Source organism: Emiliania huxleyi, assembly GCF_000372725.1.
Source record: "Emiliania huxleyi CCMP1516 unplaced genomic scaffold EMIHUscaffold_7, whole genome shotgun sequence".
Classification (NCBI taxonomy): domain Eukaryota; phylum Haptophyta; order Isochrysidales; family Noelaerhabdaceae; genus Emiliania; species Emiliania huxleyi.
Genome location: NW_005196756.1, coordinates 299,522 through 315,981, shown reverse-complemented (window position 1 = coordinate 315,981; position 16,460 = coordinate 299,522). Strand labels below are relative to the sequence as shown.

At 65.1% G+C, this 16,460-nt stretch overlaps 1 protein-coding gene across 1 annotated transcript; it reads left to right on the top strand.

Moving 5' to 3' along the window:
• Positions 1–4,276: 4,276 nt before the first annotated feature.
• On the top strand, positions 4,277–16,280 carry EMIHUDRAFT_41038 (hypothetical protein; the record flags this gene model as incomplete). The annotated part of the gene is made up of 2 exons (XM_005761775.1): positions 4,277–4,693; positions 15,897–16,280. Coding segments are annotated over 2 exons (801 nt in total), but the record flags the coding sequence as incomplete, so codon positions are not given.
• Between the last annotated feature and the right edge of the window lie 180 nt (positions 16,281–16,460).

Here is a 16,460-nt window from a genome sequence, read left to right as displayed (position 1 = left end):
GGCGGCCTAGCCCGCGCGCAAGGACAGCTGGCGCCGTGGCAGCCATGGGGAAGGGTCTCTCGTACTCTGGGGTGCGTTCTCTTGTGAGCGATCGTGGCTGTGGGCTGGGCCCCGCGCCGCGCGGGCGCGCGTGCGGTCCCTCGAGGTCCCGCCGGGAGCTGCTCACACAGCTGTACGTAGGGTGGACGGTGTGGACGGTGTGGGTGTGGGCGTGCAGTGCGTGGGGAGCGGTGTGGCCGGGGAGAAGGTGTGGCACGGCTGCCGCGCGCCGTACAGCCCAGAGGTTCGAGAGTCGGCGGGCCTTTCTCCTCTTGCCGAAGCGTTCGAGGCCATTGTGAGCTTTGAGCGGGATACCCGACAAAACGATTTGCTAAAAATCGGCGGGCGATCCATCCCCATGGGCGACGGATTGAGGGCCCAACTTGAGAATCGTGCTTTTTTGGTTAGGGATTCCTGTGAGTGACTTTTGTTTTCTTTGGATTTGACGTCTCACAACACCGCCCAGCGCAGCGCGAACACGCCGTCTGAGCCTAGCGCAGCGCGAACTCGCTCCTGTTCATAGCTGCGCAACCCTAGCCAACGCCTCCCTTTTATTTTTTGGGATTTGACGTCTCATGGGCAATCACAACACCGCCCAGCTCACAACAGATGCCAGGGTGTCCCTTCACGGTCGAGGGGCGCCTTTCAAGCTCCACCGGAGCGATGAGCGGCGAGCCCCGGTGCTGCGGCTGCTGCTGCGGAATCAAGCAAGGGCTGATGGTGTGATTGCTTGCCACCATCATATTTTGCCACGCCTGCCGTCTCCCAAACCGCCCCTCCCTGCTCCCCTCACCCTTGCAGTGGTACCTCGGCGTGTGGTACCTCGGCGTGTGCTTTGTCCTCTCGCTGCTCAGCATCCGCTTTGCCCCGCTCCCCAACGCTCCCAATGGCGGGCTCTTTGTCACCGATGCCATCGTCGACCACGCTAACGAGTACTGTGAGCGAGATCCAGTGTGCGATCAGGCCTGCTCATGCAACGTCTGGAGCGAGAAGGATTGCGACTTTGAGGACATGGCCACCCTCTACGAGGCGGGGTGGGGGGTTGGCTTCGGCCTCGTAATTCTCGGCCTCGTAATGTACGCAGTGGCCTTGATCGGCGTGGTCCTCGCGTCGCCAAAGCTGCTCAAGCAGTTCATGTTTGTTTGTCATGCCGGCGATTGTGCTGTTGGCGCTTGTCCCGGTGCTCATCTTCAACGTCGTCGCGCGACACCCAAATCTGGAAGGCTTGGCTGTTGAATGACCCAGGCGATTTAATAGCAATAGCCGCAGTAGTAGGCTCCTCAGTTCATATAAGAACCCACGCCCTGCGCCACCACCGACGTCACCAGGCAGCAACGACTGGAAGTGCAACGAGCTCGTTCCCAAAGGAACGAGCCTTGATGCTCTCGACTTCGCAATTTGCTGCGCCAGATTCGTGCGCCCCCCGCCGCCCCTCTCCTCACCAGGGCCCTTCCACTCTCCCGCGCCAGCCCTACCTCCCGCCCACCCACCCACCCGCCCACCCCTTGTGCGCGCAGGAGGACGACGTTGACCGCCTCCTCACCATCGGCAGCGCCGTGTGGTGGATCGTGTACTTCATCCAGATGGCCGTGGTGGCGAGCCAGGTCTTCGAGGTGGGCGTGCTCATCGCGTACCTTAATACGAGATCGCACTCTCCGCTCGATCTCGCGGGTGGCGGCGGCGGCGGCGGCGGCGCGGCGGCGGCGGCCGCGTCGCTGTTGGACTCGCCGTTCGAAGCGGTTACTACGCCAATCGAGACGCCGACGGGATTATATCTGCCGCGGGGATCGTCGCGCCCTCAGACTGATTTAGAAGCATAGAGTTGCTGCGTTTACTTTCTTATTCTTTACCCGGCGCCGAAAAAAATCGACGAAAAAAGAAAGAAATCCCGCGTTCGCCTCCCGCTCTGTGCGCCGTGTCCATGGAGGTTGGTCTATCAAACAGCCTCGCGGATCCGCAGACCTCGACAGAGTTTGCGGGCGTTCCCGCACGTGATGCAGCCGCTACCGCCGCAGCTACAGTCGCCGCCGCCATCGCCTTGTCCGCCGCTGCGACCGGCCTCGTCGACATTCTGATCGTCGCGTGCTCGCCCCGTGCTTTGCCGCCGTTGCCGAACGCGCTGGTGGAGGCGAATGCTATTGCCGACTGCTTTGAGTGCGGCGGCCTGGCTGCGAAGACAAAATTCGGCTGCAACGCGAGCGAGCTTCTCGCGCTCCTCCGCGAACACGAACCGCGGGTGCTGCACTTTATCGGCCACTGCGACGCCTCGCACAGCATCACACGCGAGCGCACTCTCGGCCTCGTACAGCCAGATGGGAACGTGGAGCAGATGCTCCCCGCCACGCTCGTCAACATCATCGGGCAGACTGGCCGCAGCAGGCTGGAGCTCGTCTGCCTCAACGGCTGTGAGAGCGAGGCGATGTGTGTCGCTCTCGCCGAGCGGTACGCGCTGCCCGCCATTGGTTGGCGAACCGTCACTGCAGACAGCGCGGCCAAGAGCTTCGGCGTGGGCCTCTACCAGCACTGGCTCGCCGGCGCGGGGCCCTCCTCGGCTTCTCGGGCGCGTGACAGCTTCAACGGGGCGCGCAACGCAGTGATGGCCATCTCGCGCCGCGGCAGAGACGCGTGGGCGTTGATGGACCCTCGGGACTGCGGCTACCGCGCGCTTCCGGACGGCCGCCGGCCGGCGGGTGTCCCGGTGCTTCTGCAGCGGCAGCAAGTGCGCGGCGACCTGCCTGCCATCCCCGACCACTACACAGTGCGGTCGGCGGATGCGGCTCTCCGCGAGAGGCTGATCAAGGACGGCCTGCAGTCGGTTTCGCTCGTGGGCGGAAGCAGGGGGGGCGAAGTTGCCGCCGCGCTGGCGGGGACCGCCGGCCTCGGCAAGAGCACCCTCGCCGCGGTGCTCGCCCTCGACGTCCGCGTCCAGTCGGCCTTTCACGATGGCGTATTTTGGCTCCGCTTTGGGCAGGAGCGCAGAGCGCTAGACGTGCTGCGCGAGCTGGCGGGCATGCTCGACGTCGACATTTCCGCGGTTGGACAGAGGCACACGGCCCAAAAGCAGCAGGCCGCAATCGTCGATGCCATCAAGCGTTGGCTCGATACCCGGCGCTGCTTGCTCATTCTCGACGACGTGTGGGCTTTCGAGCAGGCGCAGCCGTTCACGCGGCTGCATGCCGGCCGGCTATTGACGACGCGGGTGCGCGAAGTGGCCACGCGGGCGGGCGGCAGGACGCAGGAGCTGGACACGCTGGAGCCGAGGCAGGCGCTGCGCTTGCTCGCGGCGTGCATGCAGACCGACGCCGACCTCTCGACCGATGCGGACGCGAGCGAGCTCGTGCGGCTGAGCGGCGGGCTGCCGGTGGTGCTCGAGCAGTGGGGCGCCGTCTGCCGCGACCAGAGCATGGGCTCCTTCCTCGAGGAGTTGCGGCGGGCGCGGGGACAGAACGCCTTCGTCGAGGTCGATGCCGCAGGCGACTACGAGTACGACACCTTCTTTGCCGGCATGGAGGTGCAGCTCTTGCGGCTCGAGGCGACCGACGCGCGGATCGCGCGCTGCTGCTGCAGGCTCGCCGTGCTGCCCGAGGACACGGAGATGCCGCTGAGCGTGGCGGCGATGCTGTGGGGCGTCGACGACGTCGATGCGGCGACGAATGCGCGCAAGCTGGAGGGGCAGAACTTGGTGAAGCGGACGGAGGCGGGCGGCCGCACGGAAGCGTCGCTCTCGCTGCTCGATTTGCACTTGCAGTACTTGCGGCACCGCGGGCGGAACGCGATCGCGGGTTGGCACGCGGCGCTGCTGCGTGGCTGGATGGAGGGGAGCGTTGGCGGGGTGCTCAAGCCGGCGGGCTACTGGATGGGTGCCGGCATGCTGAAGCACCATCTAGGCGGCGCCGGGTCGGTGTTATTGCCCGAGTCGCTGACCGAGCTCGACATCAGCGGCAGCCGCGTCGGCAACGAGGGCGCCAAGGCGCTGGCCTCCGCCCTCGAGGGCAACGAGGTGCTGACCGTGTTGGACGTGCGCAGCAACGACATCGGCGACGAGGGCGCCAAGGCGATCGGCGAGGCGCTGCGCGGCAACGGGGTGCTGAAAACACTCCGGCTCGGCGGCAACAACATCGGCGACGAGGGCGCCGCTGCGATCGCCGACGTCCTTCGCGTCAACGGGGTGCTGACCAAGCTGAACCTCGACGGCCACGAGCTCGACCTGCCAAAGCTTCGCGGCACCGACCCAGTCACGTCGCTGGACCTCGCGGACAAGGACCTCGGCCCTGCCTCGGCCGTCGTGATCGCGTCGCTGATTGCGGGCAATGGGGTCCTGACCAACCTCGTGCTCTGGGAAAACAACATCGGCGACGAGGGCGCCAAGGCGCTAGCAGCCGCTCTTCGCGTCAACGAGGTGCTGACCAACCTCGTGCTCTGGACCAACAACATCGGCGACGAGGGCGCCGCTGCGCTGGCCTACGCTCTTCGCGTCAACAGGGGGGTGCTGACCAACCTCGTGCTCTGGACCAACAACATCGGCGACGAGGGCGCCAAGGCGCTAGCAGCCGCTCTTCGCGTCAACGCGGTGCTGACAAACCTCGACCTCACTGGCAACAGCATCCGCGACGAGGGCGCCACTGCGATCGCCGAGGCGCTGCACGTCAATGGGGTACTGACTGACCTCAACCTCCGCGACAACAACATCCGTGACGCCGGCGCCGCTGCGATCGCCGAGGCGCTGCGCGGCAACGCGGTGCTGACCACCCTCAACCTCGCGCGCAGCAACATCGGCGACGAGGGGGCGGCTGCGATCGCCGAGGCGCTGCGCGGCAACGAGGTGCTGAAAAATCTCGACATCAGCTACAACGAGATCGGCGACGAGGGCGCCGCCGCGATCGCCGAGGCGCTGCGCGGCAACGGGGTGCTGACCACCCTCGACCTCTCGTTCAACGGCGGCCCCGAGGGCGCCAAGGCGCTGGCTTCCGCTCTTCGCGACAACGAGGTGCTGACCAACCTCGACCTCTGCGACACCGGCATCGACGACGAGGGCGTCAAGGCGCTAGCAGCCGCATTTCGCGTCAATGCGGTGCTGAAAAACATCGACCTCCGCTACAACATTTTGGGCGACGAGGGGAAGGGAGTGATTCGAGATGCGGTGAGCGGGCGGGAAGGGTTCAAGCTCGAGATGTGAGCGGAGAGAGCGGAGTCGCGGCGCAGGGAGGTGCATGAAAGCGGACAGTCTTGTACATGTATGTCTTGTCCGTGGTGGCGCTATTCGGGGCGCCAGTGCTTTCTTTTTTATTTTCAGCAGGGCCGTGCTGACGTGACCTCGGCTTGATCCTTGAGGTGCGAGTCCGATACGGCTTTATGGGCCGCGGCCCGCAGGCGCAGGCGCAGCGCCGGCGGCGCGCGGTGGGGCTGGGGGGCGGCAAGCCGACATGAACTGTATCGTCGTCGTCGTCTCTAGCCAGTCACTCTAACTCTCAGAGATGGGCTAAAGAGGATCCGGAGCGCGGTAAGACTCTGGGGTGCCGCTTGGCAGAGCGGGGGGGGGTGGACGGTCACCTGGATCGTTGAACTCGGAACGTTGGCTGGGGCTGCCGACGAGCGGCGCGGGGGGCGACGTCGGCTCCGCGACGCCGTCGGCCCGGGAGCAGCCGCGCGCGGGGATGACCTCGTCGTCGCTGACGAGGAGGTTGCGCAGCGCCTTCTGCATGAAGGAGAGCATTGACGTTGCCGGCATCGGTAGTCGTTCGGTTCGGCCTGGCTGCCCTGCGCGCCGGGGCGCCCGCAGCGTGCGTCGCTGGCGGGCCGGCGGGTAGCGCCGCCTCCGCTCGCTTGAGAACTGGTCGATTGGCGCCTGTCTGAGCAGGAGCCGACGCTAGTCGGGAGCTGTGTCAGGAGCCTCGTGGCGCTCGGAGGTCCCGCGCACAAAGCGGCGGGCAGCGGCGGGCGCGGGGGTAAGAGGGTTCCCGCCCGCTAGGCGCTGCCCTCTGCGCCGAGGCTCGACCCGCTTCTCCTCAGTTCACTAGCACAAACTGAAGTTTGTTTATCAAGATCGCGGCCCCCAACGGCGCGACCGTGATCGCCGAGGCTCTCAAGATGTCTCTCGCTTGGGGATCCTAGTTTTGTTATACTCTCATGGGACACAAGAAAGAGGCTGTTGGCTGTACTCTGATCTCTGTGCTGCTCGCGGATGCCCGGTCGCCGGGTCGGATGCACTCGGACTGCCAAAGCCCTATCTGCCTCTCTCTGCTCTGAATGAAGTGAAGCTGCGTCGGCGACAGCGGCGACTCCGCCCCGTCGCCAACTACCGTGCGTCGCTACACGTGCCTCCCTCCGCCCTCCTACCCGGCGGCCGCCTCGCCGCCGCGCATGAAGCTTCATCCGATGATCCGTTGTGGCCGTCGCCTCGCAACGGTGGCGGTGGTCGCCGTCACGCGACCAGCGGGGGCGGCTCCACCTCGGGGATTTTGTTACGGTCACGGTCGACACTCCCGCCCTCCCGACCCCTCGACACCCCTACAGCGGCACCCCACCCCTGCCGCCGTTTTAGCTTTTAGGGCATCGATGCCACCTGCTCTCCATCGCAGACGAGCTCCCAGCTCCGCTGCCCGCCATTCTTGCCATTGCCAACGGTAATTTGGTACACCACAGCAGGCGCGAGATTCGGAGGCGGAGGAGATGAAAACGGGAGCGGTAACACGGGCGATGGCGTTGCAACCGGCGGCGATGGCACTCCAGTCAGGCTGCCCGCATTGGCAGCGGCAGCGAGGCTGCCACCGCCACCGCCGCCGGCAAGCAAAACTCGCGCGGCTTCCTGAGTATTGGAGCCGCTCGCTCGCGCCGCTTGCGCGAGAAGCAAAAGGGCAAGATGGCAAGCAGCAGCAGGCGTCGTGCGGAACCGGGTCGGCATGGAGGCTTCTGACGCCCTCGTCCACACTCAGGTGGGACGTTGTGGACGCCACAAAGCCGTTGCTTGGGACATTAGCTAATGACAACATTTTACGTCCGGAATTCGCCTCCCGCAATGCGAAAATTCTTTTCACGGTTTTGAAGTGTGCATTGCACTCCGGGCATTTGTCAATCTCGCACTCGCATAGGTAATACACACGGAGCATTCGCACGAAACACAGGAGTTTGTTATGAATATGATTAATAAATAAAACGGGACGCAATGGCCCACAACTATCAAAATCGAATCCTTCTGCCTTCTCAGGACTGCTCCTCACACTCACTCACGCCGGGGCAAGGGTTGAGGGAGGCGCCCAACTTGTGGCCCGCCGCCTGAGAGAGCGGCAGAGGCTTAGCGCCCATGCCTTGAAGCACCTGCCGCAAGCTCACCTTGCGCAGCTCGGCGGACCGGTACAGCGGCACCGCGAGGTCGTTGAAGAGCTTGTGCGGCGGCAGCTGCAGCTCCAAGGGCGTCCGCTCCTTGAAGATGTGGAAGGGGCACCCGCCGCAGTCCGGGTCCTGCTCCCACAGGAGTACCACCGGGCAGCCCGCCTCCCTCGCGCGAACCAGCAGCGACGCGAGCGCCATCTTGTCCTCGCAGAAGGTCTGATTGTTGAGCAGGAGCAGCAGCGACTGCGATCCGGCCGCCAGGTCGGCCGCCTCGGCCTCTTTCACCGCAACGGGCAGCGCGCCGCCGCCCTCGGTCGAGGCGCCCGCCACCTCTCCCGCCACGAGGCGCGCGCCCGGGTTTACCCGCGAGACGAGGAGCGTGTGCTGCGCTACAAAGCCGTGGGGCGGGCACTCGCCCGAGTTGGCTACGCGCAGGCCCGCGGCGAGGGCGTGACCGCCGCGGTGCCGGTAGTAGCGCGAGTGGCCCAGCATGCGGAGGGTGATAGCTTTGAGCGTCTCGAGTTGATAGGCGCCCAACCGCACCCACTCAATCGGCTCGACGGCAAAGACGCGGGCGATCGCCTCCTCCGGACCGCGGTAGGCGGGGTATCCGGCGGGCGACTCATCGATGCAGTGGAGGTGGCACTCCGCCTTCAGCTCCTCCACCGTCGCACCGCCCTTCCCCTTGTCCACCTCTCGGACAGCGATGATGGGCTTTGCGCTGGCGAGGGCGGCGTAGAGCTCGCGACGGCAGTTGGCAGAGCGGAAGTAGCCGTCCGAGAGAAAGACAAGGACGGCGGCAGAGTCTTGGATGGACTCCTCAAGCCTGCTGATGTCCTCGAGCGAATCGACGTCGAGCCAGATGTTTATTTGAGGCAGCAGCAGCTTGAGCTGCCGCGCGATGGTGTGAGTCTGGTCTTGCCCCGTCCCCCAGGCGTGGCTGAGGAAGAGGTGGAAGTGGCATTGGTCGGGGAGCTCGAGGAAGGGCTCGCGGCCTGTCGAGGCGAGCCGGATGGAGGGCAGCTTGGCGCACGCCTTCCCTCCGATGACGAGGAGCGAGGCGAGCAGCATCGCCGCGGTGAGCCCCACGGCTGCAGCACTCCAGGCGAGAGACGAGGGCAAGCCGGTGAAGTCCTGGCACGTCTGCCGCCACTGGCCCTCCTCACACAGTTTGATACCGACGCCCGAGACGAAGCTGCAGGTCAACAGCAGGTTGCTCGTACAGGCGAGGTACAAGTCCGCTGAGTTGCGATACGGGCGGGCGAGAGCGAGAAGCGCCAGGTAGGTTGCCGACAGGATGGACGCGACCTGGAGCCGCAGCAGGCGTCGCGCGCCGTACTCGGTATCCACGAAGAGGATACCAGAGGTCAGCACAAGCTTCCGCGCCATATCGACGACCTCCCACCACACAAAGCTGACGTCGTAGTCGCGCCAGAGGAAGCGAGTCGCGTGCGCCAGCCGAGTCATGTGGTGGTTGCGGACCGAGCTCCGCACGCGCAGCGTGAGGAGGAGGAAGACAGCCGGCACAAGGACAGGCCACAAGAAAAAGAAGGCCCAGAAGTAGCCTGCCAGCTGCCGGAAGTCGTCGTTGCCCCAAGCGCCGTCAGGGCCCTCGTTGCATCGCACGCTGGGGTCAGCGACGAGGTAGCTGCGCTCGTAGTCGCCGTTCGGGGCGTCGCGAAACGAGTACGGCGCGCACTGCCTTGCCTTGAAGATATTGCGTGACACCGACGGCAGCGCGAGAAAGAAGACGAAGATCCCCAGAGCGAGCGCGGAGCCAAGGACGCCGGAGGTGGCGCGGCGAACGGCCAGGCCATGGGCGGCAAGGGCGAGCAGGAGCGCCGCAACGGCTGCGTACGGCCAGAGCGCACTGATCAGCAGCCTCGCCTGCATGGAGCCGAGACAGGTCGAAGGAATGGTCATGTCGAGCGCGTTGAAGTCAAGGGCCTCCAAGGCGCTCGTCCAAAACGCGAGCTGCGGGTCCAACGTCACGCCGTACACGGTGTGCAGCGAGACGATGCACTGGCAGAACGAGACGACGATCTTGAACTTGACTTGCAAACCCAGGCGGGGAACGAACCCGAGCCAGCGACGCGCCACCGGATTCCGGTACATGGCCACAGCGAGAATGCCCAGCAGCAGGGCGACGCAGAGGCGCTTTCCTGCCGTCGAGGCTAGGTCAGAGGCGCTTGGGCAAGCCTGGCATCGATTGGCCTCCTGGCTGAAGAAGTGGGCCTCCTCGCACGCCTCGCACTTGGGACCGCTGTGGCCTGGGAGGCAGTAGCGGTCGCCAGTCGTCTTGTCCCACTCGTCACCCTCGCCAGTCACGGAGCCGAGGCAGCGGTTTGGAGACGACGATGCGTTAGGGTCGGAGAGGCTTCGCTCGAAGGGGTGCCCGTTGCTGAGATTACCTTCGCAAGCGTAGATGGTCGACGTGGCAAGGGAGTCCCGCCAAAAGCCGGGATTCAGGCGAATCGACGCGATCGTCGTGCCCCGAGGGCAAGCCCCATGCTCAGGGCACGGCTCGCAGAGGTCGGAGTCCTCGTGGACCTGCGCCGACTCGTTGCGCTGGAAGAAGCCCTCGTCACAGAGATCGCAGGTCGTGCTTCCCTCATGGCTGCTCAAACGTGGTGGGCACTTGAGGCAGCTCACCCCGCCAGCTTGAGGCATGTACGTGCCTGTCTCGCACGGCGTAGGCTCGGCGGACCCCTCTGAGCAGCTGTGGCCAGGAGGGCAGGGGCCGGAGCAGGTCGATTTGCCCAGGTCGGTGCTGTTGCCAAAGTAGCCCTGCATGCAGGCCTCAGTGCACCCAGTGAGGTCTCCGCTGAAGGCCCCTGCTCGGGGCATCCACCGTCCAAGTTGGCAGTCTTGCCACACGAGCGGTGCGGTGGTGAGAATCGTGACGTCGAACGTCGCGGTGTTGTTGACAAAGCTTGACGCTCTCACGAAGCTCTTGCCAAGGTAGTCGGACAACTCCTTGGATAACTCCTTGGATAAGCGCATAGCTCGTCGAGCGACGGCATAATCAACGAGCATGTCATCTGACACAGTGTATAACAGTACGGAGGCGGCGCCTTCCTGGTTGATACCCGCCAAATTGTCGGAGAACGTTGAGCCCACAAGCTGTACTGTCTCGTGTAGGCGTGGCTCCTTGAACACAATGGCGCCACCGGCCTTGCCAGCCTTGCATCCTGAAATGCTCGAATCCCTCACGTAGACGCCGCCGCCGTACCAGCTGTTGACAGCTCCACCCCACTGTTTTGCGGAGCACTTGACGACGCTGGAGCGTGTCATGTGGAGGGAGCCACTCTTGTACGTCTCCAAGAAGCCTCCGTTGATCTCTGCCCGACTGTCCTCGACGCGTGAACCGAGAAGCGACACGTCTCCGCTCTCTCGCATATGAAGCGCACCACCCCGCTTGCTCGCGTGGCAGCCCTTGATGGTGGAGTTGATCAGCGAAACATCACCCATATAGTTGAGGCTGATGGCGCCGCCGCTGCGTCCGGATCTACAACTGATGATTTCTGTATCCTCGAGCCACACCGACCCGCTCTCCTCGCCCAAGATGGCGCCGCCGTTGTCGGCGCTGAACCCGTTCACGAGCGTGAGCCGTCTTAGCGAAAGGCTGCAGTTGTTGGAGAGGTGAAAGATGCGACTCAGGCCGCCGCCGTCGATCGTGGCGCCCTCGTCGCTGCGCACCGAGACGTGCACAGGCGCATTGCACGTGAACGGAGAACGGTCCAACTCAAGAACAGAGCCAGATGGCAGGACCACAGTCGCAGATTGGTTCAAGGCGGTGGCCGCCGTGATCGCCTGGTGAAGCTGTGCGGCGGAGGCAGCCGTGATCGTCTGGTGAAGCTGTGCGGCGGAGGCAGCCGTCACTGAGGACGACCTGTGCGCGACCACTGAGGTCTCCGGTGGCGCGCCGGCCGCGGAGCCAGCAAGCAGCTGAGCCACGAGCAGCATCCAAAGCCTCGAAGCACCCTACATGCAAAGCCTCCTTCCAAAATGGGCGGCGGCAAACCCGCGTGTTTTCTTTCCTTTCGCACCTGTGCGTCGTGTTCATTCCCGTGCCCAGTGTTGTGCGAGGGACTGGTGAAATTCTTTAAAGAAGAATTTGGGATCTGGCCTGATGCGCTCCCCACTGCCACTCCCGTTCCCCCTCCTGTTCCCTTGTGCCCTGGTCGTCCTTCCTTCCAAGAACGTTCTAACTAACACCGCTGCGGCTGTGGTGTTAACCGTTAACGTGCCAGCACCGTTCTAACATTAGTCCACCAGCCCTGCGCCCGCCCGGCCGGAGGTGAGGCGGAGCTCAGCCCCCACGCGTCGCCGCAAGGCCGCCTTCCGTCCCCCCCAATACTTGCCGCTCGCCCCCCCCCCCCCTCCTCGACTGCACTCCCTTTTTAAAAACGGTGGCGGTCAGAGGCAAAGCCTACGAGGGGTGGTGGAACCACATGTCACGGCTACTGACGGCTCGACCCCACGATAGCCTCCGAAGGCTGACTTTGCGGCACCATCATCGGACGATGTCGACGAGTTGGGTGGCTCTCGCGGTAGCCAGATGACCTCTCATACTAGCATCATCGGCCATGGCCGCAGGGAGCGCGGGGGAGGGCGCTGGGAGCAACACGGAGCTCCGTTGGACGTTTTCAAGATTAGCGTGTCAGAGTGTCAGAATTGGAACATCCTTTCTTTGTTACGGTCACGGTCGACACTCCCGCCCTCCCGACCCCTCGACACCCCTACAGCGGCACCCCTACCCCTGCCGCCGTTTTAGCTATTAGGGCTGAAGCGATGTTTTTTGAGAGAGTTGTTTTCATCAGCGATCAGGCCTCAGGCGGACAGGCACAGGGATCAGGGTCAGGCGCCCGCCCGGGGCGCGCCCGCCCTTCTCTGGTAGGACGGGAACGAGATGACAGTAGGGAGTAGAAGAAAGCAAAGAGGAGCCCTGCGCACGCACGACTCCGCAGGAGAAGCCCCTCCCGCCCGTGCTTGCGCAGCGCAGCCGCCCGGCCGGAGGTGAGGCGGAGCTCAGCCCCCTCTCGAGAGCCTCGCACGCGACATTGGGCGGCGTGATGCCGGCAATGTACTTGGTCTTTGCACAGGCAATCCGTTGGACGAGGTTGAGGCGGAGCTGCGAGGTGTTCGTGACGCAGTCAGTGTCGACGACCGTGTCGATGACGTCGAGCGGCGCGAGCTTCTTCCTGAGGTGCGCGGTGAGCTCCTTTTTGCAGGCTTCAGGGTTGCCGAAGAAGGTGCCGACGGCCTTGAAGCAGTCCACTCGCCCCGTGGGTTTGCCCTCCTTGTCGCGGTGCGCGGGCGAGCCCCGGAGCCAGCCCGGCGCGCACGAGAGGTCGCCCTCGGGCGAGTAGATGAGCGACTTGCTGACGCCGTCGAAGACGCTCGCTCCCTTCTTCTGCGCCTCGAGGAGGCCCTTTGGTCCGGAGTAGGCGGCGACGGCGTGCGAGGGCTAGTCGTTCACGTTCTGGCAGATGTCGTCCGCAAAGCCGATGAGGTGTTGTTGTCTACTGGTGACCATAGACCATAGTAGTGTCTGTCTCGTTTGCGAGATCTTCACACGAATACTTTAAAGTCTCGACAGTCACTAAGCCGTTCATGGTAGGAGGCAACCGATGCGAGTCGACTGGTGTGTGTCGTCGTGGTTTCGTATCAAGAATACTCACTCACTCACACGCTGCTTATGTGGCACCGCAGAGGCTCCCTTGGGGATGCCTGAGGCCACCCCAACCACTCACTAAGCCTACACTAAGCGAGTACCCCGGGGTTTGCCCCCCGAAACTGGCACGGGGAACCTTAAGCGATTCCGATTGACTGTCCTCCGTCGGTGGGGATAGTTCGCCATATAATTAAGGATAGTGTTTGTCAGAGAATGGACGCTTCATGAACGGCGTGTCGGGCATTCCGAAAAAAAAGGCGCTGGAAAGGTGACCGCCTTCGAAACGAACGAAAGAGTGAACTTCCGCCCCGGCGCTCCCGCCTCCGGCTCTGCCTCTGCTGCCTCCCATCCCAGTCGCCCCACGTCCACATTCCCTAGCGCGCGCGCCCTGCGACGCAGCGCCGCCTTTACTGCTGCTGCCGCTGGCCTCGAGCCACAGCGCTCCCGAAAACCGCTACCCCCGCAACATGCGGCCGCGTTCGCATCCCAGCCTACTCACGGTGTGCGCTCCCCTCGTGTGCAGAACACCGCGCATAAATGGGCTGCACCGCCGCGAAGATGGAGCACGCAGGGACGGACAACATCAACGGCGGGGCCGACATCGAGGCCGAGCCACGCGCGGAGATCCAGTCGCTCAAGGACGAGAACCAGGCGCTCAAGGACGAGAACCAGGCGCTCAAGGACAAGGTGCAGGCGCTCGAGGCGGAGAAGGCCACCACGTGCCCCGCCCCCCTCTCTCCCGGACCCTCCGCCACACCCTCGCCACCACGGGGGTCAGGCGCTCGAGGACAAGGTGCAGTCGCTCAAGGCGGGGTCGACGCCGGACGGCTCCGACAAGCTTGGCACTTCGCGCGACGTCAAGGTCCCCCCCCCACCCCCACCCCCCCCACCCACCCACCCACTGCCCTCGCCACCGCCGCCACCGCCGCCACCGCCGCACCCTCGCCCTCGCCGCCCTCGCCGCCTCCTCACTCCTCCCCGCCGCCGCCGCCGCCGCGTCTGTCTCCCTCCCCCCGTCTCCCTCCCATCCGTCCTCCCACATGCACATGCACATGCACAAACATGGACATGTGCATGCACATGCACATATCATGCACATGTGCATGTGCATGTGCATGTGCATGCACGTGTGCATGTGCATGTTCCCGCCACCTTCCTCCCCTCTTCTCCGCCAACACGTCCCGCCCCCCCCCCCCCCCCGCCCCGCCCCCCTACCCGACCCACCGCCACCCTCGCCACCACGGGTCAGGCGCTCAAGGACGACGTCCAGTCGCTCAAGGCGGGTTCGACGCCGGACGGCTCCGACAAGTTTGGCACTTCGCGCAAGGCGACCTCCCCCCCCCCCCCACACACACACACCACCACCACCACCACCAACCAGCCCCCCCACGCAGCCTCCACACCAATGTCTCCTATCAGGTTGCCCTCGAGTCCGCCACGAAGTGGGCCGTCGCCGGCTGGGTGAACTCCCTCGAGCTCACTGAGGTGGTGGCCAAGGCGCTGAAGGAGCCGCCCGGCACCGACCCGTTCAAGTACGTGTGCAATCTCTCGCTCGCCGACCTCACGGAGAAGCTCGAGGCGGAGAAGCTGAGCGGGCTCGTTGCGCCCCTCTGGTCCGCCGTCGAGAAGCTGCGCGGCCAAGGCGCCGCGACCGGGGCGGCGCTGAACGCCAAGTTCGCCGCGGAGGGCGACGCGGTCAAGGGCGAGATGGGCTTCGGCGGCGTCAAGCAGTACTTCGGAGGCGCGCTGCTCGCCAGTAGCTCGCCCGTCTCAGTAGCGTTGCCCCTCTCCTCGTACCGCCGACGCCTTCAACGCCCCTGCCCGCCGCCTCCTTCGCCGCCATCTTCTCCACCACCAACGCCTCCGCCACCCTCGCCGCCGCCAGCGCCGCCACCATCCCCCCACCGCCACCTCCTGCGCCGCTTCCTTCGCCTCCGCCCCCCGCTCTCCCTCTCCTCCGCCCGTCACGCCGCCTCTCTCAGTGTCCCTCGCCTCCGCCTCCCTCACCACCACCTTCACCGCCCCCCCCTTCCTCCCTTCCCCCCCCCCCCCCCTCACACACATACCCCCTCCCCACCCACCCCACCACCGCCCCCAACCCCCCCTGCAGGTGCGGTTGACGGGCGTGGAGGGCAGCACGCTCGTCGTCCAGTGCAGCATCTCCATCAACATGGCCTCGCTCACGCTCGAGCAGGTGGCGGGCAAGCGCCTTAAGCTGCTCACCGACATGGGCGCGCAGATGGCGGCGGAGGTGCGCCGGGGGGTGGCGGAGGAGGCGGCGGCGGAGGCGTCGCAACTAGTGCGCATCCGGCTCGGCCTCGATCGATGCGCGGAGGGGGGCGCGGAGGACAAGCGGCTCAAGGCGCCGCTCGGCGACAAGGCTGAGGCGTACAACGATGACGTGCGCTTCGAAGCGGCGGTCGGCGACGCGCTCAAGGTGAAGCGCGCGGCGGTGCTTGCGGCGGCGATGCAGCGCGGCGGCGGCGGCGGGCTTGCCGCGGCGATGGATGCGGTGTTGCCGCTGCAGGCCAGCCGCGTCGATTTGTCGGGGTTCGACCTTGGCGACGATGGCGTGATGGTGGGCACGGTGGTCGCGTGGATGGAGTCGGAGCCGTCGGCGCTGACGTCGCTGGCGCTCGACTGGGGCAAGGTGTGCGGCCGCGTGCGGGAGGCGCTGCTCGGCGCGGTGCGGAAGACGCACACGCTCGTCGCGCTGAACGTGGGCGACGAGCTGACGCTCAACCCGCAGCAGCTCTGCGGGCGCGAGGCGGTGCCGTCGCTCGACTTGTCGAACAAGGGACTCGGACCCGGATCGGCTGCCGTCGTCGCGGCGGGGCTTTCGGTCAACGAGGTATTGACCGACCTCGTGCTCTGGAGGAACAACATCGGCGACGAGGGTGCCAAGGCGCTAGCATCCGCCCTTCGCGTCAACGGGGTGCTGACCAACCTCGAACTCTATCGCAACAACATCTACGACGAGGGCGCCAAGGCGATCGGCGGCGCTCTCGCGGTCAACGGGGTGCTGACCGATCTGAACCTCTGCGGCAATGACATCGGCGACGAGGGCGCTAAGGCGTTCGGCGAGGCGCTGGCGGTCAACGGGGTGCTGACCAACCTCGTGCTCGTCGACAACTACATCGGCGACGAGGGCGCCGCTGCGCTGGCCTCCGCTCTTCGCGTCAACGGGGTGCTGAAAAACATCGACCTCCGCGACAACAGTTTGGGCGACGAGGGGAAGGGAGTGGTTCGAGATGCGGTGAGCGGGCGGGAAGGGTTCGAGCTAAAGATGTGAATGGGGTCTGAGAGCTAAGTCGGGGAGGTGCATGAAATCGGACAGTCTTGTACGTGGTAGCGCTATTCTGCACACATGTTTTCTCTTTTATCGATCAACACTTTCGATAGACCGAAAGTAAGA